The sequence below is a fragment of the Hyla sarda genome, chromosome 2 (assembly GCF_029499605.1).
Source record: "Hyla sarda isolate aHylSar1 chromosome 2, aHylSar1.hap1, whole genome shotgun sequence".
NCBI classification, from domain to species: domain Eukaryota; kingdom Metazoa; phylum Chordata; class Amphibia; order Anura; family Hylidae; genus Hyla; species Hyla sarda.
The window spans coordinates 190,183,820-190,210,718 of record NC_079190.1 but is presented as its reverse complement, the minus strand read 5'-3'; the positions used below and the strand labels follow the sequence as shown (position 1 = coordinate 190,210,718).

The window sequence follows — 26,899 nt, the reverse complement described above, 5'->3', positions numbered from 1 at the left end:
GCGGCCCCGACACCGCAGATGTGAGCGCGCATCTACTGTCTGCTTCTCTCCATCAGTTTTCCCGCTCACTGAATAATGGTCCTTGTGTGACCTCTTCATCAATACCAGTGAGTGCATGCCAACCCACAACTGGGCAACACTGTAGGTTCACATGGGGTATCACTACTAATATGAGTGCATGCCAGCGCCCTAATGGGCAGAACTGTAGATTCACATGGAGAGTCCAATACTGATATGCCAACCCTCAACTGGGCAACACTGTAGGTTCACATGGGGGTATCACTACTAATATGAGTGCATGCCAGCGCCCTAATGGGCAGAACTGTAGATTCACATGGAGAGTCCAATACTGATATGCCAACCCTCAACTGGGCAACACTGTAGGTTCACATGGGGGTATCACTACTAATATGAGTGCATGCCAGCGCCCTAATGGGCAGAACTGTAGATTCACATGGAGAGTCCAATACTAATATGCCAACCCTCAACTGGGCAACACTGAAGGTTCACATGGGGTATCACTACTAATATGAGTGCATGCCAGCGCCCTAATGGGCAGAACTGTAGATTCACATGGAGATTCCAATACTGATATGCCAACCCTCAACTGGGCAACACTGTAGGTTCACATGGGGTATCACTACTAATATGAGTGCATGCCAGCGCCCTAATGGGCAGAACTGTAGATTCACATGGAGAGTCCAATACTAATATGCCAACCCTCAACTGGGCAACACTGTAGGTTCACATGGGGGTATCACTACTAATATGAGTGCATGCCTGCGCCCTAATGGGCAGAACTGTAGATTCACATGGAGAGTCCAATACTGATATGCCAACCCTCAACTGGGCAACACTGTAGGTTCACATGGGGGTATCACTATATGAGTGCATGTCAGCACCCTAATGGGCAAAACTGTAGATTCACATGGAGAGTCCAATACTAATATGCCAACCCTCAACTGGGCAACACTGTAGGTTCACATGGGGGTATCACTACTAATATGAGTGCATGCCTGCGCCCTAATGGGCAGAACTGTAGATTCACATGGAGAGTCCAATACTGATATGCCAACCCTCAACTGGGCAACACTGTAGGTTCACATGGGGGTATCACTATATGAGTGCATGTCAGCACCCTAATGGGCAAAACTGTAGATTCACATGGTGAGGTCAATACTAATATGCAAACCCTCAACTGGGTGCAACATTTGGTTCATAAGTGGGGGTGGGGAGGGTCACTATGAGTGAGTGTATGCCAACCCACAACTGGGTGCAACTGTTGGTTCATGGGGGGGGGGGGGTCGCTATGAGTGAGTGTATGCCAACCCACAACTGGGTGCAACTGTTGGTTCATAATGGGGGGGTCACTATGAGTGAGTGTATGCCAACCCACAACTGGGTGCAACTGTAGTTTCACATGGGGTGGTCAATATTAATATGAGCGCATGCAGCGCATGCCTAATGGGCAAAACTGTAGATTCACATGGAGAGGTCAATACTATTATGCCAACCCTCAACTGGGCGCAACTAACGAGGCGGGAGTTGGTTTCTTATTCGGCCAGTTTCTTATTCACTGAAGTTGGTTTCTTATTCGGCCAGCTTCTTATTCACTGAAGTTGGTTTCTTATTCGGCCAGCTTCTTATTCACTGAAGTTGGTTTCTTATTCGGCCAGCTTCTTATTCACTGAAGTTGGTTTCTTATTCGGCCAGCTTCTTATTCACTGAAGTTGGTTTCTTATTCGGCCAGCTTCTTATTCACTGAAGTTGGTTTCTTATACACATTTTCTGCATTTTGAATAAGTAACTGGTGATTTCAAGGGGTTAAACGATGTTGGGCTACTGTCCTAAGGGTTAAAATATAGTGTAAGGGTCCCTCCATAATACCCAACTGTATCGAGCCTGGCCCAAACTGGATTGGCAAGAAAACAGGTGCCATCCTTGCCAACTATATACATTTTCTGCATTTTGAATAAGTAACTGGTGATTTTAAGGGGTTAAATGCCGTTGGGCTACTGACCTAAGGGTTGAAATATAAAAAGTAATGGCCCCTCCATAAAGGTATGTTCACACTACGGAAAATGAACGGAATCCGCGAGGGGAGATTCCATTCTGGCGGCCGCAATACTTCGGCAGTAGGACCGCACGGCACTGCGCCGTCACCATTGGCAGCTATGCAGTGTTCGGGGACTTCGGTGCAAAGAATGAACATGTTCTTTCTTTGCGCAGAACAATTTCAGCTGCGGAATTGACCGCTGCTGAAATTCCGCAGTGTGAACAGGTCTCGCAGAAACCCATTCACACTGATGTTTATGTTCACAGCACGTAATTCCGTTTGCGGAATTCCTCTCACGGAATTCTGCGGGAATTACGTAGTGTGAACATACCCTAATACCCAACTGTATCCATCCTGGCCCAAACTGTGGATTGGCAAGAAAACAGGTGCCAACCTTGCCAACTATATACATTTGCTGCATTTTGAATAAGTAACTGGTGATTTCAAGAGGTTAAACGACGTTAGGCTACTGTCCTAAGGGTTAAAATAAAAAGAGTAAGGGCCCCTCCATAATACCCAACTGTATACAGCCTGGCCCAAACAGTGGATTGGCAATAAAACAGGTGCCAACTTTGCCAACTATATACATTTTCAGTATTTTGAATAAGTAACTGAGGAATTTAAGGGGTTAAACACCATTGGGCCACTAACCTAAGGGAGGAAACATAAAGAGTAAGGGCCCCTCCATTATACCCAACTGTATCCAGCCTGGCCCAAACTGTGGATTGGTAGGAAAACAGGATTGGCAAAATATAAATTTTTTGCCATGAGACTGGCAGGTCTCAGCTTTGCAAAGGGGGCAGTGCATGCTATAAATTCTCCAGGGTGCCCAAACTTTTGCAGATGCCATTTTTTTTGTTTTCTGTTATTTTGAAAGTGTAAATGATAAGAATGTCTAATCTGTAATTTGATGCCTTTTGGAGATTTTTCCATCTTTCCTTGGCTTCTTTATGCACATTAATATAAATTTTTATCTGGGGTGCCCAAACTTTTGATCCCCACTGTAAGTGATTGACAAATCTGTTTAACTTTCTGTCACCAGTTTATTTAGATTTTCCTCTGGAATACCCCTTCAATTGCACATATCATTTTTCTACCTGGGTGTAAAATAACAAAAGTTGGATGCAGAATCATCATCTAAGTGGCAGTTACCTTTTTATCTGGGTGTAACATAACGCAGTTAAAGTTGAACACAGAATTGCCATCAAAGTGTTAGTTACATGTATTTTCTGGGTTTACTCGCACATAAAATATTTAAACTTGGGTGTAATATAACAACTCCGATAAAGAAATTTGGATTTAACACAACGTATTGCTACCTGGGTGTAATATAAGCATGCATTTAAAAGCGTTGACAGTGAAATTTGACTAGTAGATGAGTGACAAATCACCCAAAAAAGATAAAATGAACCTCAAAATCTTTTACAATAAAAAATGTCTAGTAAAGGAATTGTTGGACTAGGTGGAAGACTGAGCCCCCTGCTATGTCCCTTGCAAGAAAGAATGTTGGTGACAGTACCAGCACTAGTAAAGGTAGCAGCTGCCAGATGCCTGGGGGCAGTAGTATCAGCCACATCAGCAAGCAAACGTTATGACGGTCTTCCAGGGGTTGTGCGGTTTCAGAGTATAGTACAGCCCTATTAGGCTGGTTGACTAGTTTGAGGTCTTCTCAGGAGGAGAAAGAAGAGTCTGATGATATGACAGTGAGCTAGTAAGTGGACTCCTCATCATTTACAGTTACATGGCATGGTGGAAATGTCCATCCTAGACATTCTGTTCCATCATCTTTGTCTTTGCTTCCCCCCCCCACCCCCAGTGCTAAGCAGAAGAATAGCATTAGCCAAGAGGAGTTGTCACAGTCAGCCTTTGAAGTGTGTTGCAAAGGTTTGTTGCAAAATTTCAAAAAGTGATTCTCGAGTGTGTACAGACCTGTTGCAAGCCCCAAAAAAGGAAGACTTTTGTCTATTTTTTTTTTAATTTCAAAAAGAGTTTTTAATATGTACAGATCTGTCTCAAAAAGAAAAAATGTTGTTAAATTGTTTCGAAATTTAAAAAAGCAATTTTTCTAGTGTATACAGATCTGTTGCAACTCTCAAAAAAGGAGAATTTTGTATACTTTTTCCAAATTATGGAAAAAGCCATTACCTTTGTGTGCATTTTAACACTGGCAGGCATCTGTCAAAAACCAGGGATACTTTATCCACCATCCAGCATAGACTCAGTGAGACTGTTCAGTGCAACAGGCATCGTCGTCACCCCTAAGCGAAAAAGATTGTCTGCCAGCAACATGGAAAAGCTCACGTTTGTTTAAATGAATCAGGCATGGAGCAGTGAGGAATTTAAACCTCCTGTGCCATATGCCACTGATAATGCAGAAAAACAGAAAAAAAGCTGCGGTGGCGCTCTCAAGGAGCCGGTGACAGGTGGGGTGTCCAGTATGGTGGTTTGTTTCTTTGGTGCTTTTAGCTTGCTGGGTGCCAGCATGTTTTTGAGGGACCTGTTCTTTCTGAAGGTGATGTTAGGTCTGGGTGGCAGAATGTCTTTGAGAAAGGGATCCAGCAGGAGAGTCTTCCAGTGGTCAGTGATGATCTTTTTGATGAGTTTGTGGTCATCATTATAGGTAGTGATGTGGGTTTGCTCAGGTGGGTCATTGGAGGTGACCTTAGGTTTTAGGCACTCTTTTTGTGAGAATTTGCTTGCCTTGAGCTTACTTTGGTTGATGAGTGAGGTGGAGTAGCCTTTGGATTTGAAGCGCTGGTCCAGGATTTTACTTTGGTTTGCGAAATCTGAGGGTTCGGTGCAGTTTCTTCTGATTCTCTTGTACTGACCAAAGGGGGATGTTCTGTGTCCATTTTTTGAAATGGCAGCTGTCATAGTTGAGGTAGCTGTTCCTATACACTGGCTTGAAATAGGTCTTTGTTTGGACCCGGTTATCCTCGGTGTGTTAGACAATTACATCCAGGTATTCGATGGAGTCCTCTGAGTGGTTGTAGGTGAATTTGATGTTCCAGGAGTTGTCATTTAAGGAGGTCAGGAAGCTGTTGAGGTTTTCCTTGGAGCTGTCCCAAATTATGAAGATGTCATCTATGTATCTTTTGTACAGTATGCAATGTTTAAACAGTTCATGCTTGTACAGTACAGTCTCTTCAAATTGTTCCATAAAGAGGTTAGCGAGACTAGGTGCGAATCAGCGAACAAGTGCACCAAATTTACCTGCAGGATTACTAACATCACCTACCCCATCAAGAATTTCATACACTGCAGCACCTCTTACGTTATCTACCTCCTTGAGTGCCCCTGTGGTCTTCAGTACGTTGGGCGCACCATCCAACCACTGAATCAGTGTATTAACAAGCACAGATCCAATGTCACAAAGGGGTACCAACTCCACAGTGTCTCTAGGCATGCAGCGGAAAAGCACAGCAGCGATTTCAGGTGCCACACCATCACACCTATTGAACACATCTCCGCTGACACTGCCCACCGCTTCGAAATGCTGAGAAAACGCGAAAACTTCTGGATTTTAACCCTTAAAACTATGACACCCTCGGGCTTGAATGAATATATCGAAAATTTCACTTAAATAACCCCGCCGCCTCACCGATGCCAGCCATCAATAAGCTACGAGGTCCCGATGACATCATGACAACTGCACAAAAATGCCTCTCCACCGCGGTACAGGATGACACCGAGCCACCGCTGAAGCCACCTGTCTCTTCCCTCCCCTCTACTTCTTCCCTCCCTTACAGGTATTCATAGCCCCTCCATGAAAATGTTGATCCAGACCCTGATGACCAACCCCGATCGGATGACAGCCTGACCGGACGATGACATAGTCGGATACCGGCATCCTGACAATGCTACAAACCTCCCTCTTCCTGATTGGTCGCCACCCGGACCGTCCCAGGAAAGATTGGTCGAATTCTTCGAAAAAGATTTACCGCCGATGCCTCAAGGAATCCCCCAAAGAGGAAATATACGTCTCTACCCCGATTGGTCGCCGCCCGGACCGGCACAGCAGCGATTGGTTGAAAACCTTGAACGATGCTCTGCTGCCACCAGCGGCGTGCACTTGCAACCCGAACCCATACATCCCCTCTCTGATTGGCTCACTCGACATCATGAACAGCCAATCAGATCTCAGCCTACGATCCCCATGCCCATCTTTGGATTACATCCCCGTACTGACTTTCCTCCCATGACAGCGTAACTGTACACAGCTATGTACGGTACGCTCCTGATTGGTCGCCCTCATACCATCCAGCAGCGAGCGACCAATCAGCATCAAGAAACCCGTCTCCATTCTAACCCACTGCGGCAACCCTGCACAGCGATGACAGCCTCCTCCCACTGCCTCCTGATTGGCCCCACGGACGCCGGCAGCCTTCTGATTGGTCGCCATCATGGACACTCCGCACGGTTTATTTTAAACCACCTAAATACCCCAAAAGACTATTTACCATCATGTATTGCCTTATGTTTTATATTTCTATATGGTTTTCATGCTCTTTTATTGAATATGTAGGTATCGCCTTGTCCACACCTGGCCCCAGCACCTATCCCACATGATGTCACCAGCTCACCTGGTTTTGGCGCCATTTTCATATGTATTTCAACCACCTTAACTGTTACCTTGCCATACAGCTACCTGTAATTGAAAAAGGGAGCTGTGACTCCCAAAACGCGTCTTGCTTTATATATATTTTTTTTCCTTTATGCTGTAAAAAAAAATTATTTATTTTATACCAATACCCACGATTTCGGGTTACTTCCTACACCGCAGCTTTTTTTCTGTTTTTCTGCATTCTCCATACGGACCCACCTTCTGGGCTCCGTCCACACGCTGCAAGCCTGCACGCCAAGCTACCACCTCCGGCAAGGGATACGCTACCCCCCACCAGGGTACCTACATCTACCGGCTAAAGACCTACACCGCACCCGGCACCACCTCTGCCTTTTTCCACTGTATATGCCACTGATAAGACAGTACTACCACCATCCCTGCTTTCTGCTGGCTACTACAACTCCCACCATTCCGCTGCTGGCTACTACAACTCCCACCAATCTGCCACTGCCTGCTGACCGTTGGCTACTACAATCCCACCAGTCCACCACCTCCTGCTGTACACTGGTTACTACTATTTTAACCAGTTTGCCATTGCCTGCTGGCTACTACAAACCCATTGCTCAACTACCCTTGCTGCTATCACTACTACTAACCAGGCCTACACATACAAAACCTATGAGCCCCAAAAAAGGGATTTTTTTTTTAGCTTTTAATGCAAAAGCTATTTCTTCTTCACTATTTTGTGACACCAATCCTGTTGCAAATCTCAAAAGGTATTTATATATAAACTCAACCAATAAGGCATAGATATTTTAAAATATAACTTTTACTTAATTTTTATAAAAAAAAACAATCAACATCAATAGTGACAATTATAGTGTAGAAATCAATAAATGACAATACAAAAAAAATATCTTCCTATCTACCTAAGTGTGGATAAGGGGAGGGTATAAATAGATCACTGTGATCTATTTATACCCTCCCCTCATCCACACTTAGGTTAGGTAGGGAATTAGACATAATAGGTAGGGATATCTAATTATCTAGGGCACTCACCTGTACCCCTTTTTCCTTCCTTCAAAAGGCCAATAGGCTTATATCAAGTTTTCTATCTTTATATTGGAATTAGAACATTGCTGAAGATATTTTTTTGTATGGTCATTTATTGATTTCTACACTATAATTGTCACTATTGATGTTGTTTTTTTTTTTTATAAAAATGAAGTAAAAGTTATATTTTAAAATATCTATGCCTTATTGGTTGAGTTTATATATAAATACTTGTTAAAGTTCTCCCCAAGGGCTTATATACCGATTTCACCTAGAGGAGTGAATAATTATCTGGATTTCCCCTGTAGTCAAATAACTCTCAAAAGGGAACATTTTTGGAATGCTTGGAAAAGTTCAAGGCGTCTTTACTTGCCAGACTCAAAACCTGTTGCTGCTCCCAAAAAAGGGATAATTGTTAGAGCGCTTGCAAAAAAAAAGCCAGTGCATCTCATGATACCTCCATGACCATTTGCCAACAAACAGCATAAAGTATAAAGTGCCAGCTTAGCCAATAACTGGCCCAGGCCAGCCCCAGACAGACTGAATACACACCTTTCCAATGCTAGGCTATTTTTTTTTAGTCACTATGGGGGACGTTTATCATTGTTGGTTTGGTAAGCGAGTGTTGTAGTCTTTTTTTTTTTGCTTTGGTTTTGCTTATGTATGACATATTTATCATACTATCACAGGATTGATAAATTTAGCTCACATTATATATATCTATACTGCTCAAAAAAAATAAAGGGAACACTTAAACAACACAATGTAACTCCAAGTCAATCACACTTCTGTGAAATCACACTGTCCACTCAGGAAGCAACACTGATTGACAATCAATTTCACATGCTGTTGTGCAAATGGGACAGACAACGGGTGGAAATTATAGGCAATTAGCAAGACAAAGGAGTGGTTCTGCAGGTGGTGACCACAGACCACTTCTCAGTTCCTATGGTTCCTGGCTGATGTTTTGGTCACTTTTGAATGCTGGCAGTGCTTTCACTCTAGTGGTAGCATGAGTCCACAACCCACACAAATGGCTCAGGTAATGCAGCTCATCCAGGATGGCACATCAATGCGAGCTGTAGCAAGAAGGTTTGCTCTGTCTGTCAGCGTAGTGTACAGAGCATGGAGGTGCTACCAGGAGACAGGCCAGTACATCAGGAATCGTGGAGGAGGCCCTAGGAGGGCAACAACCAAGCAGCAGGACTTCTACCTCCACCTTTGTGCAAGAAGGAGCAGGAGGAGCACTGCCAGAGCCATGCAAAATGACCTCCAGAAGGCCACAAATGTGCATGTGTCCACTCAAATAGTGCACTGCATAGAAGCCCCCACAATTACAAAATGGCATTTTATTTTCTTTAAATTTTATCCACAAATATTTTTTTTTTTGTTTCGCTGTAGATTTTTTGGTAAAATGACTGATGTCATTACAAAGTACATGGTGGTGCAAAAAACAAGCCATCATATGGGTCTGTAGGTGCAAAATTTCGGCATACGGTTTCTTAAAAAAAAAAAAAAAAGTATGCAACCATACAGAAAACCGTGCCCATTGACTTCCCATTCAAAACCGTATGCACCATAATGTATACGGTTGTCTCCATTTTTCAAACTATACGGTTTTTAACTTTTTTTTTTTTCGGACAGAAAACCGTGGCCTACCACGGTTTTTGGTCCCGGTGAAACACTATTAAACCGTATAGTTTTTTTTATTTTTTATTTATTTATTTTTTACATGGGAGTCAATGGGAACTGTACAGAACCGTATGTGCATATGGTTCCATCCGGTTTTCACCATACGGTTTTTGGCTTTGAACAGTTTTTTTTCTTGGAATTTCAATCAAACAAGTAAAGCTTTATTGATAATGGAGTGAAAAGTTAAAAACGTATACTTTTTTTCTTAAAAAACGGATGCAACCGAACATCATTTTTCAAACCGGAAAAGGTTTTCAATCGTATACAGATAAAAATGTGTGCACACGTTTTGATACAGTTTAGTCAGGTTTTGAGGAATCCGTGTTTTTTATCAAAAACATGATACAGGAACTGTATTGCAAAAACGTGGTGTGAACCCAGCCTTACCCTACTTACCCAAGGGAAAATAGTTAAAAAAGCCCCCCAAAATTTTTAACCCCATCTTCTGAGTAAGAACATATCCCATATGTGGATGTAAAGTGCTAACTACAATGCTCAGAAGAGAAGGAGCGCCATTGGGCTTTGGGAGAGAAAATTTGTCCAGAATTGAAGGCCATGTGCGTTTACAAAGCCCCCATGGTGCCAGAACAATGGACCCCCCCCCACATGTGACCCCATTTTGTAAACTACACCCCTAACGTAATGTAATAAGGGGTAACCGTGAGCATTTACACCCCCCACTGATGTCAACAGATTTTTTGGAACAGTGGTCCATGAATTTAACATTAGCGCAGCCCACTGTTCCAAAGATCTGTCAAACAACCAGTGAGTTGCAAATGCTCACTGCACCCCTTATTAAATTCTGTGAGGGGTGTAGTTTCCAAAATGGGGTCACATGGGGGTCCACTGTTCTGGCACCACAGGGTGGCTTTGTAAACGCACATGGCCTGCGACTTCTATTCCAACCAAATTCTCTTTCCAAAAGCTCAATGGTGCTCCTTCTCTTCTGAGCATTGTAGTTTGTATGCAGAGCACTTGATGTCTACACATGGGGTATTTCCATAATTAACTTTTCTCCTATTACCCCTTGTAAAAATGTGAAATTTGGGGGGAAAACTGCATTTTAGTAGGAAAAAAAAAAACACAAAAATGTTATTTACACATCAGACTAACAAAAAGTCGTCAAACACCTGTGAGTTGTTCAGGTTCACTGTACCCCTTGTTACGTTCCCTGAGGGGTGTAGTTTCCAAAATAGTATGCCATGTGTTTTTTTTTTTTTTTTGCTGTCCTGGCACCATTTTGGCTTCCTAAATGCAACATGCCCCCCAAAAACCATTTCAGCAAAATTTGCATTCCGAAAGCCAAATGTGACTCCTTCTCTTCTGAGCATTGTAGTTCGCCCGCAGAGCATTTTACGTCCTAACATGGAGTATTTCCAAATGGGGTTACAAATTTTTTTTTTTTTTTGGGGGGGGCATTTTCTCCCAATACCCTCTGTAAAAATGGTAAATTTGGGGGAAAAAACTGGCTCACTGGACCCCTTGTTACGTGCCTTGAGGGGTGTAGTTTCCTAAATAGTTTGCCATGTGTTTTTTTTTTTTTGCTGTTCTGGCACTATAGGGGCTTCCTAAATGTGACGTGCCTCTCTAAAACCATTTCAGAAAAACTCACTCTCCAAAATCCCATTGTCGCTCCTACCCTTCTGAGCCCTCTAGTGCACCCACAGAGCACTTTACATTCACATATGAGGTATTTCCTTACTCGAGAGAAAATGGGTTACAAATTTTAGGGGGATTTCTCTCCTTTTACCCCTTGTAAAAATTCTAAACTGGGTCTACAAGAACATGCGAGTGTAAAAAATGAAGATATTGAATTTTCTCCTTCACTGTGCTGGTATTCCTTTGAAACCCAAAAGGGTTAACACACTTTCTGAATGTCATTTTGAATACTTTGAGGGGTGCAATTTTTATAATTGGGTCAATTGTGGGGTATTTCTAATATGAAGGCCCTTCAAATCCACTTCAAAACTGAACTTGTCCCTGAAAAATTCCCATTTTGAAAATTTTGTGAAAAATTGCTGCTGAACTTTTAAGCCCTCTGATGTCTTCCAAAAGTAAAAATATGTCAACTTTATGATGCAAACATGATTTCACATTTTTCATCAAATTGTGAAATTCTAAGAAATGATACAAGAATCGACAAAAATTTACCACTAAAGTAGAATATGTCAGAATGAAAAGTAAAAGCATCCCAGAGTTATTAATGCTTAAAGTGACAGTGGTCAGATGTGCAAAAAATACCCGGGTCCTTAAGGTGAAAATGGGCTTAAGGGGTTAATCACATCTCCGATGGTTATGCAATACATGTACATAACAAAAGATAAATGGAGCACTACTTAACTGATGCTTCTGTTTTGCTTTATTTCATTCTAGATACACAAACAGCAGAAAGGTAGTGTGGGGAAGTGAATGTCAGACTGCAGGGTGCATTCACCAGGTGGTATTGTGACACAGATAATAGGAAAAAAAGAGAAACAAACAGGTTCCAAGGCACATCTGTACCTGAAAAGTTTTCCAAAATGTTGGGAACTATAACAGAGTTACATGCTGTTCAGGGAATATGATGTTATGTAGGTTAGGCAAAGTTCAGTGACAAAAAAAAAGCTGCTGCTATGTTTACGTCCAGTCAAATCCTGCTAAATAACGTACATCAGATGGAAATCTGACTGACCCCGTTAAAGTCAATGGGATCTGTAGAGATCAGTTAGTGTTCATTGTGCAATAGACCCGGCTCAGCTTTTTACCCTTGTACTGAATCTGCAACAGTGGCCTGAACTGAGTAGTAGTAGATAAGTCAGTGATATCATTTAAAAAGTGCCAAGACTGCCAGTTGCTTAAACAAGGGATCAGCTCACTGCTTTGGAACTTTGTGTGGGTCCAAAGGCTGACCTGGTGCTGCAGCCAAATTTATATAAAACTTTCTTTTATTATTGCCATTAAAAACACATATAGACAGACTCTGGTTCTAGTGTCTCAGAACAAGTCCATTTTCATAGCCCATAATGATCTGTGATACACCCACCTTTTTTCTATGCAGCTATTCTTATTGGGGTATATAACAGATCGGTAAAAAAAAATGTGAAAAGGGACCAGTTTTGAAGTCTATTTTCTTACTCACAGTGATAAAGTCTATTTTCTGCTCACAGTGAAAGTTTTCTGCGGAATTTTCCGATTGTACAGAGCCATGACAGCTTCACTGAATACCGTATATACTTGAGTAAAAGCCAAGTTTTTCAGCACGATTTCCACCCCCCCTCCGCCTGTCAATCCCTTCTCAGTGGTCTTCAACCTGCGGACCTCCAGATGTTGCAAAACTACAACTCCCAGCATGCTCGGACAGCCATCGGCTGTCTGGGCATGCTGGGAGTTGTAGTTTTGAAACATCTAGAGGTCCGCAGGTTGAAGACCACTGCGGCCTTCGTCATCATCCATACCCCCCCTTTAGTTTTCTACTCACTTCCCCATGGTGGGAAGGAAGGGTGAGCTGGTCCGGGCCATCTATGCTGCAGGGACCGTGTGTTGGGGAGGGTTAGTCATTCTGGGCTGTCCATCTTCACCGGGAGGCCCTCTTCTCCGCTCCGGGCCCAGCTCACCCTTCCTTCCCACTGAGGGGAGGTGAGTAGAAAACTAAAAGGGGGGTCTGGATGATGATGATGATGAAGGCTGCAGTGGTCTTCAACCTGCTGACTTCCAGATGTTTCAAAACTACAACTCCCAGCATGCCCGGACAGCCGATGGCTGTCCGGGCATGCTGGGAGTTGTAGTTTTGCAACATCAGGAGATCTGCAGGTTGAAGACCACTGATTGAAGGGATTGACAGGAGGTAATTATGAGGGGGGGGGGGTGGAAATGATGACGAGGGGGATGATGACAGGGTGATGATGACAGGGGTTTGGATGATGACAGGGTGATGATGGGGGTCTGGATGACGACGTTGATTATGACGGGGGTCTGTATGATGACAGGGTGATGATGACGGGGGTCTGGATGATGGCAGGGTGATGATGACGGGGGTCTGGATGATGACAGGGTGATGATGACAGGGGTCTGGATGATGACAGGGTGATGATGATGGGGGTGTTAATGAGAGGGGTCTGCATGATATATTTCTCACCCTAGGCTTATAGTCGAGTCAATAGCTTTTCCTGGGTTTTTGGGGTGAAATTAGGGCCCTCGGCTTATATTCGGGTCGGCTTATACTCGAGTATATACAGTACTTGGAAGAAGAATTGGAAGAAGAGACAATGTTACACAATTAAAATACACACAAAATGACTTAACTGAGGTGATACATTTAATAAGTAAAAAAATTATAAAAAATATTTTGTCCATCCAAGCATTTATTGTGGACACTGAACAAATTTGGTGCAAGTTGTACAAGTAAAGCAATTTCACATTATCAAACCAGAGTGGTCTGTGGACAACAAACGCTCTTTCCAATGTAACATAGTTACTTTTTTTTTTTTAACGTGATCAATTATACAGCAGTGTAAAACAATCATCCACAGTACAATGTTAAAAAGTAATATGTGAAATACATTTTACAACACTAAAAATGTAAAACCTCTTTTAGATAACATACCACTTCATAGTTTCCAACAAGGGAAACCAGCAGTTCATCGCTCACCAGGCCTCACTAACACTTCTGTGATGAAGCAAAGGCTTCTTTCCCAGTTCTGGCAATATGTGGTGTACCAAATATCTAGATTTCAGGGTGTAGAAGAAAGTCCAAAAGTAGAAGCAGCCATAATGCTCTGCTATTCATGAGCTGTGGTCAGACATTGACGTCTCTAGCATCATATCACTTTCATTCATCTCAATCTCAAGAGCTTCTTCCATTGGTGATTTGGCATCAGAAGATTTAGGTAGCAGATGAGATGTCTCCAAGGCCATGATACCACTTTCATCAAGGGACTGCCGTTCAAGATCAAATTCCCTTTCTTCCCAGGGAGGTGAAATGATGTTCTTCAAGGTTTTCATTGTATGGACATCAAAGTCATAACATCTTAACTTGTCTTTGATCTCTGTTCCTATAAAGAATACAATGTTAGCTGGATAATTCAACTCCTAGAAATAGTTACCATTTTTGGACTATTAAGACACAGTCAGGGGGATACAGCAGTGCCCCCCACCCTGACTGCTTTCTTAATGATCAGGCAAACTGCTCATGAAGTGTTCTGCTCAATCACTGCCGTTCATAGCCACACAGTTCTCTGCCTCCTCCTGCCTAATACTGATCAGTGTGATCAATGCCGGATGTGATGGGCGCAACTCAGCTTCAGTAGGAACTCCCCAGACACAAAGGTGATTTGTACTATTTGGCTTTGGGACTCATGATGTCATAAGCATGTAAATCAGTCACATGCCAGTGAGCAGTCACAAAGAATGAATAGGAGTACAAAATTTACATGGATTAGTGCTTTGTGTGTGTGTAGCAGAGCTGTACACAGCATAAGTGCATGTGTTTGTGCAACAGAGCTGCGTGTATGTGTGGGTATATAAAGTAATTAAAAAAACAATCATGGGTATCATCAAAATACAACACAAAACAAATAAACAAGCATTACAAGACACTACAAAGCAACATGTGGGAAATTACATGACAGGAAAAATATTAAAGAGGATCGGCGAGCTGCAATTCACCACTCTAAATTGCTGAGACTATTAGACTGCTTTTATAGATCTGTCTGTACTTCCATAACATAGATAAATGCTTTTATTCTCTGATGCCTAGCGTCAATAAAGCATTTCCAAGCCTCTGAAGTACTGGAAAATCTCCCCACTCTTCCTCCCATCCCTGCTTGATTGACAGTGTCAGCTGGAAGGAGAGACCTGTTTCCAAGGCTCTCAGCTGCACAAAATTTATATGTACAGCTTCCATTGCACCCTAGGGTCTTCTATAGACCCTACGGTGCAAAGCTCAGCAGTCTGCACATATCCCCCATGTGTATAGTGTGTGTAGTGTACATTACTATACAGGTGGGGGTATGTGTAGAGCATTGCATCGGTCAGTGACCCAGGACCTCTGAGTCTGCACAGTCACTGCTATTCACATCTGTACACCCCCATGTATAGCTGTGTGTGTACTACACATGGGGAGTATGTGCAGAGCATTGCACCCTAGTATCTGTACATTCCTGTTAGCAGACGGGACGAAGCAAAGGCTTCTTTCCCAGTTGTGGCAATACGTGGTGTACCAAATATCTAGATTTCAGGGTGACGCACTATACTAACATCTGGAGACTCTGATCTGTCACTCTGCTAATAATTAACCAAGTGGAGTGAGTGTTGGTATCTTCAAGGGGCGCACTGTACTAACATCTGGAGATTCTGATTCATGACTTTGCTAATAATTAGCTCTGCTATGTGACTTCGTTAATTTACTGACTTTACTGTTAATCTTGCCGCTTAAATTTGTTTATCTGGAGTTAGCGCCTGTATCTTCAGGGGGTGCACTGCACTAATATCTGAAGACTCTGATCTACGACCTGCTAATAATTACCTAACTCCGCTGCTAACCCTCTTATGTGATTTTGTTAACTCCGAGAGAGGAAGCGTACTATTAGAGGATGCGCGGTACTAATATCTGGAGACTTCAATCCGGGACTTTTTTTTATAAGTAACTAATCCCTTTGCTTATCCTGTGTTTAATTCTGCCTATTCCAAGTTAAAGGGGTAGTCCAGCGGTGAAAAACGTATCCCCTATACTAAAGATAGGGGATAAGTTTGAGATCGCGGGGGGTCCGACCGCTGGGGCCCCCTGCGATCTCTCTGTACGGGGCCCCGGCTCTCCGTCCAGATAGCGGGCGTCGACCCCCGCACGAAGCGGCGGCCGACAAGCCCCCTCAATACATCTCAATGGCAGAGCCGGAGATTGCCGAAGGCAGCGCTTCGGCTCTGCCATAGAGTTGTATTGAGGGGGCGTGTCGGCCGCCGCCTCGTGCGGAGGTCGACACGACCCCTTCCCGCGGGCTGTCGGGGCTCCGTACAGGAGATCGCAGGGGGCCCCAGCGGTCGGACCCCCCGCGATCTCAAACTTATCCCCTATCCTTAGGATAGGGGATAAGTTGCTGACCACTGAGTCACCACTGGACTACTCCTTTAATGTCTGTTTATTTTTTAGGAGGAGCATTGAATTAATATTCGGATTTTTGTCCTGTGATCTTCCGAATTATTTAATTCCATCGCTAATTTTTCTGCTTAATTTTGATAATTATGACTGCACCCTTAGGAGGTGTTGTATTAACAGCTGGAGATCCTGATTTGTAACTTTGTCAGTAAATCAACTAACCCCGCTTCTAATTCTGTTGTTAAAATTTTGTTCACTCATAGCGAGTGATTGCAATTTCAGGGAGGTGTTGTAATAATATCTGGAGACCCTGCTCTCCGACTTCTATCGAAAATGTATTAATCCCGCTGTTATCCTGGTGGTAAAATCTGGCTACTTTGGGTATTTTGTCTGAATATAATGATGCTGGGCTCCTTTGGTAGCTGTGGGGGGCAGATAACGCTATATGTCTGCCCCCCCAGTGCTTCTATATACATATACCCCTGTAGCGCTATGAATGAAAAGTATTTCTATAAGGAGCGCATAGTGCCAGGAGACGGTGCAAACAGAAATACTTTTCTTAAATAGCGCTGCAGGGATATATGTTTATAGAAGCGCTGGGGGCAGACATATAGCGTTATCTGCCCCCCCCCCCCCCCCACAGCGCTTCAATATACATATGCCACTGCAGCGCTATGTATGAAAAGTATTTCGGCCGATGCTGCTGCTAGAATGCTTTTCACATATAGCGCTGCAGTGGCAAAGGTATATAGAAGCGCTTCGAGGCTACATTATACATGCGCTGCGGGGGGTATATATTTAATGCGCCGGCGGGGGGTATATATTTATTAATGCGCTGGCGGGGGGTATATATTTATTATAGCGTCGGCGGGGGTCATATCTAATGCACTATATATATATAGAAATTAATGTATTATTTTGTATAATGTTATTTGTATGAGAATAAACTAAATAAAAAAAAATAAAAAAGGCTTTATACTACTTGAATGTCAGTAACAAATCTTAGTGTGCCTATTGTTGTAATGCATGTGAATATAACACTTTTTCATATCTTATAAGAGGAAAGCCATTTCTTTCTTGCCCTCCAGAAGCCTACAGTTCCAGTTCCTTTTCTGTAAATGTTTTGGCACCAAAATATCCCTAATCCATAATAGCTCTGCCATCATTCTAGGCTAGAGAACAAAAGAGAAGTGCTCCATAGTGTAACAACTTCCAAGCAGGTGAGCGATTCTGTATTAAGGCTGCTTACCAGAAATGGTTGTGTAACCTCATACACAACAATGGTACTTGTATGTATACTTGGGTCCAATCTGCAGCCTTCCTGCTAAGGGTATAAACAGGAGCACAAACAAACTTTTTTTTCACATTTTTGAAAAATGTATGGTGATGGGACCAATAGACACCAGGGAATAGTGACATTTAATGTTTAAATGCTGTGATCTGTATAGATCATGGTATTTAACCAGTTAAATGACAGACATTGGAGCCAGCTCCGATGTCCATCACAGCGGCGAGCATCTCTCTGTTATGATGCGGACCCAACCCTTGGGCACGTGCCATGTCCGCCCTTTCCAGACCCATGACGTACATGTAGGTCATGGGTCGGGAAAGAGTTAAAGTAGTATGCATCAACAGCTGTACCATTTCAAGCCTCCTTAGCACATTTTGTCATACTGGATAGGAAGAAAACCATGTACCACTATTTATCATACCAAAACGACAGGTGCCACAATGGATCCTCATCTACTCTATTATAAGTCGACGGAGTCTGTCAGGTGTTCCTGGCATCCAGTATGGAACAGAGCTGACATTAGGAATTGATGACTAAGGTGGGAACTTAGCCTAAGAAGTGATTTTATTTGACATTTCTTACCTATGTATGCTTCTGAATCACCAATGTACATTTCTATGCAGTGTCCAAGCATTGTAACAGAAAATGTATCATCTCTTCTTAGACCAAGTGCCTGATTTAAAGAAAAAAAAAAATAATGTTCCCAGAACAATCAAATTCACATATGACCTGGACAAAGATTTGACCAGGTCAAATTCCCATATGACCTGGACAAAGAACATTTGTTAGTATTAGCCCCTTATTCTTATCAACATACAGCTCTACATATATATATCAATGGCTTAGACAAAAGATAATACTGTAACAATGAGGAAAAGCCTTCAATGCCTGAGAGTAGAGCCCACCAGTGTAAGTCCATCTAATAACTTGCACAAAGTGGCAGAAGCACTAAAAAAAAAAAAAAAAGGAGAAAAAAAAAAGGAAAAAAAAAAAAAAAAAGGATGTGCCACTTAGTCTCCTGACTGCTCTGCATGGTCTTCTCCATAGGCTAAATGTGAAAAGTCATTTAAAGCGTACCCGTCAGATCCAACAAAAAAAACGTTACATCTATTTTTTATGTGTCTAGCACCTTTATTCATTTTTTATTACACTTTAAATTTAGCTCACTAGTCTGAATTCCTCTCAAAGGGAGGGGGTGTGGCCTCACTGTGCAGGTCTCCGCCCCCTCCCTCAGTATGCTGTCTGCTCACATCTCCCCTAGCATTAGCAAAACTACAACTCCCAGCTTGTCCTCACTGACAGTAGCGTGACACAAGCTGATAGTGGGAGGATTTTTCCTCCGGCTCTGAGCCCTGCGCTCACAGCTATCAATCAAGGTAGTGTGTCCATGACATAGGTGATGACGCATGGACAAGAAGGACTAGTATGTGTCCAAGCAGGCAGGGGGGCAGGGTTTGACCGGCTTTTTCAGTATAAAATACTGAACATTTTCTAATGAAAGCAATTGCAAAACCTATTGGTTTTGCATGCCTTACAACATATCAAAGTTTTTGTATCTGACAGTGCCCATTTAAGGGAAATTTAAAAGTAAGATGATAGGATCCATACAAAGAAAACTTATCAAAAAATTTTAATGGGTTATTTAAGGTTTACTAAGTGGTTGTCCAGTTTTTTATAGAGTGCTAAAGTATACAAAGGATAGGGGATAAGTTATAGATCGTGGGGGGGTCTGACCGCTGGGAGCACCCCATGATCTCCTGAACGGGGCCCCGCCAGTCTGCAGGAAGCGGCAGTTCTGACCCCCGCAGGAAGCTCCGCTCCGTGCGGGGGTTGGCACGCCCTCTTCCAGCAGACTGCCAGAGTCCTGTTCAGGAGATCAAGGGGGGCCCCAGCTTTGGATAGGGGATAAGTTATATTTCACTACAGAACTCCTTTAAAGGGAATGTGTAACATAAAATGACCTAGTGTTTAACCCCTTTGGGATACAGCGATTTTTCCATCACATTTTAATAGCCATAACGCTTAAAATTTTTCACCTTCTGACTCAAATGAGGGCTTGTTTGTTGCGTCACCAATTATTCTTTGTAGTGGCATCACTCATTTTACCACAAAATGTAAGGTGAAACAAAAAAAATAATATTTGTGTGGTGAAAAAAACCAACAAAACACTATTTTGCAACTTTTCAGGCCTTCCAGTCCTACTCAGTGTACTATTCTGACTACTATAACTTATTTTTCTGTATACAGGGCTGTATTAGGGCTCATTATTTTCACCAATATTTCATTGGTTCCTTTTTTGTTTAGATGGGACCTTTTGATCACTTTCTATTTAATCATTTTTCTGGTATATAAAGTGACCAACAATCAGCAATTCTAGACTTTGTTTTCTTTTACGTTTATGCCATTGACCGTGCGATTTCATTAATGTTATATTTTAATAGTTTTATACACTTACACACACTGTGATAGCACATGTTACCATGACTATACCACATCAGGGAAGAGGCTTATTTACCTTTAAAAAAATTACCTTTCAAAAATGAACCTTAAAATTTACCTTTAAAATTTTTTTCACATTTATTCACTATTTTGTAGTCCCCAGTCTAGAATTGCTGATTGCAATCTTTAGATTACATACACTGAACATAGAACAATATTGATCAGTTTTACTAGCGCTCCATTACTACAGACTTCAGCGGTTGTCTCTTGTATAAAATTTTACTTTTTCATGGTTTTGATGTGATAATCCTTGTTTGGGGATCAATAGTTTTTTTCTTCCTATAACTTGTAACCTGCAATTTTTTTTTCCCGGTAAAAGTGTAACACAACTAAAAAAAAAAAATCATGGGACTAGACAACCCCCTTTAAACCCCTGTTAACTTAAACAATTTATCCATTTTGCTCTATTTAAAATGTGAAAGCTAAAATCTTACTGTGTGAAAGTAATCAATTGCGCTTTCAAAGTTTCCCATCAAACTATGTATGTATCCAATGGCAGAGTAAGTGGATGCATTTTGCGGTATCAGAACCAGGGCCTGACGATGATATTCCAACGCATCTTCATATTTCCTACAGTTAGGACGGGGGAAAAACATTTCAGATCACACAACATTTAGCATTTATAGATAAGAATGTACTTGGTAGGGCTAGACAGAAATGTGATGGCAAGTACGTAATTAAAATTTAAATGTTTTGCTCACAAAAATTTAAATATTTTGATTTTTTGTTGTGAAATCACAACATTTTCCTACGTGACCAGCTTAACTCCAATTTAAAGCTTACAAGATTAGGAAATTTACTTCAAGTTGACACAACTATGCAGCACCACTGTCCTGGATTTTAATTTCAGATATGGAGACAACCATGATATGAAGTTATTGTATTTACTTACTTAAGCTTTCGTCGGACATGACCCAAGTTGTTTAGCAAAGGTTCCCATTTATCAACTGTAACCTGTACAACAAAAAGAAAATACATTTTTAGTAAAAGTGTGCAATGTAATTTTAAGTGATGCAAACTACAAGTTCATCCTGACTGTCCGCATAGCTTACCTCATTGCCAATTGCTCTAATTTTCTCTAGTGCTTCTAGGAACCATTTCTCAGCCGTTTTCCAGCTGCAAAGCATAAACTGAAGTAAGAATCCAGAACAATCCAAAGAATAGCATTACTAAGCTCACCAGAACCTCTCATACTTACTCTCCATTTTGAAATGCTACCACGCCAACTTCATGCATAACAAATGGATCTTCTGGTGCGATACTCAATGCTTGGCTGAAAAATCTTTCTGCTAACTTTGAATTATTCGTAAGCCCATACTCTAGTCCAATATACAACATTGGCAAATGGCAGCTAAAAACAAATGAAAAGGAATAATAATATAACCCAAAACTATACACAAACCAGTCTTAGAAATGTTTTTCATGCAAACACCTATTTGACGTATTTATTTAGTAGGTCAGCAATGTCTAACCAATGGGTATCTGACTGGTGGCACTTCCACTGATCTTAGGAACAAGAGTGAATGGGCCCCACATGCATGCCTACTCTTTATTGTATGGCACATAGGAAACAGACTTTTCTCTGGAATCGTGGATTCCCCACTAATAAGATATATCAACTACCACTGATTAATCCTGATAGTTTTAAAAACTGGACATATTTACTAGGATATATTAGTAATTTTAAGACAAAGAAATAGAGGCCATATATCCATCAGTTGTGCATATATCCATCACACCTAACATACCCTTTCATCAGTTGTGCAGCTGTGAAGTAAGCAGCCATTGCCTGGTCATGTTCACTCTCCACTGCGAATGAGTGCCCATAAGCAATCCAAGCAGGACCATAGCTTCTCTCTAATGTGGTGGCTTTGCTACAATATAACACACAATAGAATTTTAGCATCATTAGTGAGAATCAAAATAGTATATCAAAGCAACACAAAAATTTAGTTTCTCATTTACTTATTCAGGTAAATGTAATCTAATGTAATCTGTTGTTATCTGTTATCAGCCTTTTCAGCCTGCGGAAAGCCTGCCTGTAGGCTTCCTTAAAAGGATTTGTATCAGCAGGATATCCGCTAACATGTCTTTCCCATAATCACTACCTTATCTACAGAGAAAAGAACCTCAGCAACCATAATTATACATATGAATAATATTAGCAGTTCTATTTATAACCTCTACTTTCGTAAGAATTTAGAGTTAGCAGTCCTTTAAGAATGGAGGTACCTCACACCTAAGATATCGCCTGGCATGTTCATTTTTATGGCCAACCATGAGATAATAGCAGCCTACAGCAAACCAGGACACCTGAAGAAGTGAAGAAAAACACAAAAGGTTAGAATACAAATATATTACAGAAAAAAAAACTAAATGTTAAAGAGATTTTCTCAAATAAGGTTCTGGCATATCACTTAAATAGGTCCTAACATTATGAGAGGTGGGATATCCTACATCTACAAGCCCCTCCTTAAAGGGGTTCTCCACTGCCCTGCCTCCCGGAGCTCCGCCTGCAGCGTCCGGAAGTTTATTACTCCGAACGCTGTGTGTGGGCTTCTGTGTTCGAGGCCGCCCCCTCTTGACGTCACGCCCACCCCCCTCAACGAAAGTCTATGGGAAGGGGGCGTGAGGGCAGTGGAGAACCCCTTTAAGCATCAAATCTGGGAAATTGTTTAACAGTAACTCCAAATTCCACTGGGGATAGTTAACCCAATGTTTATAGAATCCTTACACTTAGAGGATGGTTACCCACCTTTTTAACTTTTCAGATATGACAAAAAATGTCTTCTAGGTGACCATTCTGGCTTCATGAAGCACACCTCACATGGAGTAAGAGGTTATTAAACCAACCTGCCTTTCATCAGCCACAACTGTTATGATGTGGCAATAGTTTTTTTTTTATCCATTACTTTAATTTTTAAAGTGACTTAGCTGCTGTATGAGGGCTTGCTTTTTGTGAAGCAAGTTTTTGGAATGACAAGATTTACATGTTTGTATAGCATAAAGTGAGATACCACATTTTAATATTTTTTTAATATATATTTTACTATTCGCCATATTTTTTTTTCTAGTAACAGAGCTGTGTAATGACTTGATTTGTGGGACAAGATGTAGTTTTTAATATCAGAGTGTATCATGGTCTGTCTGTAATGCTGACAGGTATCCAGACAGACCTAAAAGACATGGTTAGTCCCCAGGCGGCATCAGTCTCCTGGGATCAAGTCTTGCAGGGGCAGTAGGAATAGGGTGACTGGGAAAGCCCCTACAGAGATGCCCTTATTAATGCCTATGTTGTGGCCCATCATTTTTACCAGATACTGTACCGCATGCATTTGTTACCTCAGGTACTTCCCTCAATCCCTTAAAGGGGTACTCCGGTGAAAACCTTTTTTCTTTTAAATCAACTGGTGGCAGAAAGTTAAACATATTTGTAAATTACTTCTATTAAAAAATCTTAATCCTTCCTGTACTTATTAGCTGCTGAATACTACAGAGGAAATTTTTTTTCTTTTTGGAATGCTCATTGATGACATCACAAGAACAGTTCTCTCTGCTGACGTTATTATAATAATAATAATAATAACGCTTTATTTATTGTTGTCCTTAGTGGGATTTGAACCCAAGTCCCCAGCACTGCAAGGCAGCAGTGCTCACCACTGAGCCACCATGCTGCCCATAGCATACATCTGTTATGCATGGTTGCTAAAATGGACAGAGATGTCAGCAGAGAGCACTGTGCTCGTGATGTCATCAGTGTTCCAAAAAGAAAGGAATTTCCTCTGTAGCATTCAGCAGCTACCGGTAATAAGTACTGGATTAAGATTTTTTAATAGAAGTAATTTACAAATATGTTCAACTTTCTGCCACCAGTTGATTTAAAAGAAAAAAAGGTTTTCACCGGAGTACCCCTTTAAGTCTCTGAATTGGCTGAAAAAGAAAAGTATTTCCCTATGGAGCCTGCAGATCTTGTAATTCTCACAAGGTTTATGGTGACAACTCTGCTTTCTGTCACTGCGTAGCTCATATCACAGATAGTGAGGACCATTGAAGCATTTGAAGGTCCCATAACTTGGTCTCATAAAATGTGAATATATAAACATATTGCTATGCAACTTCTACACATACAGCAACTTCTATAAAGATAAGCAGACTCCACAGAGGAAACAAATAGGAATACAAGAAAAAGGGAAGTAGGGGCTATAGTACAGCAATAGTAAATTAAATTTAAATACTTACAGGATTATTAGGATATAAATCAACCAACTTGTGGGAAAGATAGAAGAGTTCTAGAAAGATAAAGCCATAATGTTAAGAATACTAACTTAAACAAAAAAAATTGCTACATTCATTCAGCAAGTGAGCGACTCACTTGTAATTGGAAAACTCACCATTTGCTTTGTTCAGCTCTACGAGAGTGCCTATATGCACAGGTAAACAATTTGCATGGAAGGGATCTTTCTCCATTACTCTGAGAAGCATAATAGGGAGAATAAATACAAATTGTGAAAACTGTCTGGTTGCTATTGGCAAAACCAATCACAGCTCAGGTTTTGTTTTACCAGAGCAGTGGAACATAGAAAAAATAGTTCCAGTACACCACCACACTAGTTTGCCTTAGTCCTGTCCCCCGATACTTTGTGCATTTCCTGGTTCTGTGACAAGAAGTAGGACCTTCTCAGTCACAATCAGTGACCAAGATGAGACTCCACTGGAGCCAGCGATTGGATAAGCCGGCAGGTCCTGCACCGAGCACTCGTCTTAGAAGCAGGTAAAAGACAGAAAAACAAGGGACTGGACAGAGGCAAAAAAAACGTATTGAAAGGAGAACTCCAGAATATAAAAATTGTCCTCCATACTGCCGGCAGTAAAAAAATAAAGATGTACAAACCTTCCTTCGCTCGCCATCGGCTGTCCGGGCTTGCTGGGAGTTGTAGTTTTGAAACCTCCGGAGGTCCGCAGGTTGAAGACCACTGCGGCCTTTGACATCATTCAGCACCCTCTCACCCCCTTTAGTTCTGTACAGTACTCACCTCCGCTCGGCGCTGGTCTGGTGCTGCAGGACTGTCCGGAGAGGAGGTGGTCCGGTGGGATAGTGGTTCCGGGCTGCTATCTTCACCGGGGAGGCCTCTTCTAAGCGCTTCGGGCCCGGCCCCAGAATAGTCACGTTGCCTTTACAACGACGCAGAGGTACGTTCATTGCCAACGTACTTCTGCGTCATTGTCAAGGCAACGCCTCTATTCTGGGCCCGAAGCGCGGAGAAGAGGCGCCCCCGGTGAAGATAGCAGCCCGGAACCACTATCCCACCGGACCACCTCCTCTCCGGACAGTCCTGCAGCACCGGACCAGCGCCGAGCGGAGGTGAGTACTGTACAGAACTAAAGGGGGGTGAGAGGGGGCTGGATGATGTCGAAGGCCGCAGTGGTCTTCAACCTGCGGACCTCCGGAGGTTTCAAAACTACAACTTCCAGCAAGCCCGGACAGCCCATGGCTGCCTGGGCTTGCTGGGAGTTGTAGTTTTGAAACCTCTGGAGGTCCGCAGGTTGAAGACCACTGAGGGCGGATGATGAGAAGAGGATGATGAAGGGGGGGTGTGGGATGATGACAAGAGGATGATGAAGGGGGGGTGTGGGATGATGAAGGGGGTGGGGATGATGACAAGGGGATGATGAAGGGGGGGTGTGGGATGATTACAAGGGGATGATGAAGGGGGGTGGGGATGATGACAAGGGGATGATGAAGGGGGGTGGGGATGATGACAAGGGGATGATGAAGGGGGGGATGTGTGGGATGATGACAAGGGGATGATGACAGGTGATGATGATGAGGGTCTGGATGATGACAGGCGGTGATGATGATGAGGATGTTAATGACGGGGGTCTGGATGATGACAGGGGGGAATAATGTATTTCCCACCCTAGGCTTATACTCGAGTCAATAACTTTTCCTGGGATTTTGGGTTGAAATTAGGGGTCTCGGCTTATACTCGGGTCGGCTTATACTCGAGTATATACGGTATTTACATCTTTATTTTTTTTCTTCCGGCAGTATGGAGTACAATTTTTATATTCTGGAGTTCTCCTTTAACAGTAATAAAAATGACCCTTAAAAACCTATTGAATAATAATTGGGTCCATTTCAGATATAAAAAATCAAATGGATATTTGAAAAATGTGAAAGCATGTTAGGTGTCGCCCTTAAATGCCTTGATATAATGAATTTACTTACGCAGATGTAAGTTTATAGCACATCTTGAAGTCACAATTGTAGTAATGTCTTTCTGCTAAAGAAACCACTACGTCCAAGTTATCTTGAAGACCATCTACAGATTCTGGTATCACTGTTTCACTTGGCTTGTTGTACTGCAAAAAAACAAGAAGTTTTTAAAATCTATAGTTCAACAAAAGGGAAAGTACGTTTCCAAAAAAGAAAAAACTTAAAAATAAGGGTATGCTAACACATCATTTCGTACAGATATACAAAATAATGTATTAGTCAATACAAGAATAGCAATATATATCACTCTAAGTTCAATGCAGATTGCTGTCGCCTACAGTCTGGCTCCTTGTAGGCTATTTTCACACGGGCAATGTCCGCATGGAAAATTTCCGTGCGGACATTGCCCCAACAGGGGAGCGCCAGAACAACATGCCAGCGCTAGGACTGCCTTAAAG

General features: G+C 42.1%; 1 protein-coding gene and 1 long non-coding RNA gene across 2 annotated transcripts in view; one reads left to right on the top strand and one right to left on the bottom strand.

The window, feature by feature from the left end:
* Positions 1-7: 7 nt before the first annotated feature.
* LOC130355624 (uncharacterized) lies at positions 8-18,285 on the top strand. The gene is made up of 3 exons (XR_008888599.1): positions 8-107; positions 11,739-11,802; positions 17,523-18,285. It is a non-coding gene; the product is annotated as an uncharacterized LOC130355624 (long non-coding RNA).
* CDC16 (cell division cycle 16) overlaps positions 13,642-26,899 on the bottom strand; it is a 39,349-nt gene continuing 26,091 nt past the window's right edge. The window contains exons 8-18 of the mRNA XM_056555993.1: positions 26,454-26,587; positions 24,616-24,695; positions 24,464-24,513; positions 22,464-22,537; positions 21,973-22,098; positions 21,423-21,575; positions 21,277-21,340; positions 21,117-21,178; positions 20,659-20,794; positions 18,308-18,398; positions 13,642-14,395 (exon numbers count right to left, since the gene is read on the bottom strand). Of these exons, the coding sequence (XP_056411968.1) occupies positions 14,127-14,395; positions 18,308-18,398; positions 20,659-20,794; positions 21,117-21,178; positions 21,277-21,340; positions 21,423-21,575; positions 21,973-22,098; positions 22,464-22,537; positions 24,464-24,513; positions 24,616-24,695; positions 26,454-26,587 (1,239 nt within the window). The 3' untranslated portion in view covers positions 13,642-14,126. The remainder of the gene's footprint in view (positions 14,396-18,307; positions 18,399-20,658; positions 20,795-21,116; positions 21,179-21,276; positions 21,341-21,422; positions 21,576-21,972; positions 22,099-22,463; positions 22,538-24,463; positions 24,514-24,615; positions 24,696-26,453; positions 26,588-26,899) is intronic.